The 2,269-nt window shown below is 44.7% G+C and overlaps 1 protein-coding gene across 1 annotated transcript in view; it reads right to left on the reverse strand.

Moving 5' to 3' along the window:
* Positions 1-267: 267 nt before the first annotated feature.
* The window catches only part of LOC109879811 (inositol-trisphosphate 3-kinase B), a 5,304-nt gene continuing 3,302 nt past the window's right edge, over positions 268-2,269 (reverse strand). The window contains exons 5-7 of the mRNA XM_031791361.1: positions 1,043-1,141; positions 881-952; positions 268-773 (exon numbers count right to left, since the gene is read on the reverse strand). Of these exons, the coding sequence (XP_031647221.1) occupies positions 480-773; positions 881-952; positions 1,043-1,141 (465 nt within the window). The 3' untranslated portion in view covers positions 268-479. The remainder of the gene's footprint in view (positions 774-880; positions 953-1,042; positions 1,142-2,269) is intronic.

A 2,269-nucleotide genomic window follows, 5' to 3' on the forward strand; every position in this document is an offset into this window, starting at 1 on the left:
GAAGAAATGTGTAATGAAAGAAATGAAAGACCCTGTTTTTGTTGGCTGCGTCTGATGTTGGGTGTTAACCTCCCTCACCTGTCCTGCAGTGATGGTTCAGGAGATAACCACCACCACAAAGCCTGGAGTATCTACTGTGGCTATTCAAATTTCATTTCCTTAATGGCACAAGCAAATGAGACAAACCAGACCATGGTCTATGGTGCAAATTTGAGTTAGAATATATTGATAACTGTCAATATGATGTCTATAGACGAGGAATTTGTACAGTAGGTTGTTTTTATTGTGAAAAATATAAAAAATATTGTCCTATTTCTAAACAGTTAAGATAATTCTATCCATTAATAGTGTCTATTGCAATTATCCACAAACATCATCCATGTAAATTAGAGAACACATTCCTGTGAATATTGTCCTGATGTGGCCTCTCTTCTTCAATCAGAAGTATCTTCATTCTGTGCTGCCTCGCCCTGACCACCCTAACTTTTAGTCTGTGTGTGTTCCTGTTCCTGCAGGGTGTGTGTGACACTGCCCATCTCCTCTCCATGCTTCTCCTCCTGTCTGCAGGCTGCCTGGCTGATTGCCTGACCCACGAGGGAGGTGAGGGCGGCCAGCCCGATCAGGTACCCATCCTCCCGATTCCCCTCGGCCCACGGGACGTCATGCCTCAGCTGCACAGTGCTGGGCGACGGGGTGGTCTTCCCAAAGTCTATCATCCAGATGTTGGCCTTACTGGTCCAGTCGTGGACGAAGAGGAGCGAGCTGCCAATCACCTGCCAGGTGAACCCAAAACATTACTTCATGACTAGTTCTGAGGCTAAATACGTTATTATGAAGTAGAGGGAGGGTTGACATGTTTAAGTAGCACATATCAACTGACCTCATGGGCTTTGAAAAATGGGGATTCCTTCAGGGCTTCATCCAGAGCCTGAAGTCTGGAATGGTAGGCCTTCTAAGGGTGAGAAACAGGAAGGGAGAGTGCAGGGTGAAAAGGATAAATATTCAGCTACATTATTAGAGCTGTTGATGGTGAATGACTGACCAGGATGTGTAGATGACTCTTGGTGAAGGAGAGGAGGGCCTCGGTGACCTGGGCTGGGGTGAGCATCTTAAAGTCCCGCTGTACGCTGCCGTTCTCCATCTAACATGGACACACAGGGACAGACGCAGACTAAGGCCTAGATTCAATCAGATCAAGTGTTTAATTGGCGATAGCTGACATACATAACCCCAGCATACATAACCCCAGCATACATAAACCCAGCATACATAATCCCAGCATACATAATCCCAGCATACATAATCCCAGCATACATAATCCCAGCATACATAACCCCAGCATACATAAACCCAGCATACATAATCCCAGCATACATAATCCCAGCATACATAATCCCAGCATACATAATCCCAGCATACATAAACCCAGCATACATAATCCCAGCATCCAAATCCCAGCATACATAAACCCAGCATACATAATCCCAGCATACATAATCCCAGCATACATAAACCCAGCATACATAACTCCAGCATAAAGTAGCCCAGCATACATAACCCCAGCATAAAGTAGCCCAGCATACATAACCCCAGTATACATAACCCCAGCATACATAACCCCAGCATACATAAACCCAGCATACATAATCCCAACATACATAATCCCAGCATACATAATCCCAGCATACATAACCCCAGCATAAAGTAGCCCAGCATACAGAAGCCCAGCATACAGACGCCCAGCATACAGAAGCCTACTATACATAACTCCAGTACACAGTGCATTCGGAAAGTATTCAGACCCCTTGACTTTTTCTTAATTTTGTTATGTTACAGCCTTATTCTGAAATGGATTAAATCATTTTTTCCCATCATCAATTTAGATACAATACTCCCTAATGACAAAGCAAAAACAAGTTTTTAGATTTTTTTGCAAACGGAACATTTACATAAGTATTCAGACCCTTTCCTCAGTACTTTGTTGAAGCACCTTTGGCAGCGATTACAGCCTTGAGTCTTCTTGGGTGTGATGCTGCAAGTTTGGCACACCTGTATTTGGGGAGTTTCTCCCATTCTTCTCTGCAGATTTTCTCAAGCTCTCTCAGGTTGGATGGGGAGCGTTGCTGCACAGCTATTTTCAGGTCTCTCCAGAGATGTTCGATCAGGTTCAAGTCTGTGCTCTGGCTGGGCCACTCAAGGACATTCAGAGACTTGTCCCGAAGCCACTCCTGCGTTGTCTTGGCTGTGTGCTTAGGGTCATTGTCCTGTT

This window comes from Oncorhynchus kisutch, linkage group LG15, assembly GCF_002021735.2.
Source record: "Oncorhynchus kisutch isolate 150728-3 linkage group LG15, Okis_V2, whole genome shotgun sequence".
NCBI lineage: Eukaryota > Metazoa > Chordata > Actinopteri > Salmoniformes > Salmonidae > Oncorhynchus > Oncorhynchus kisutch.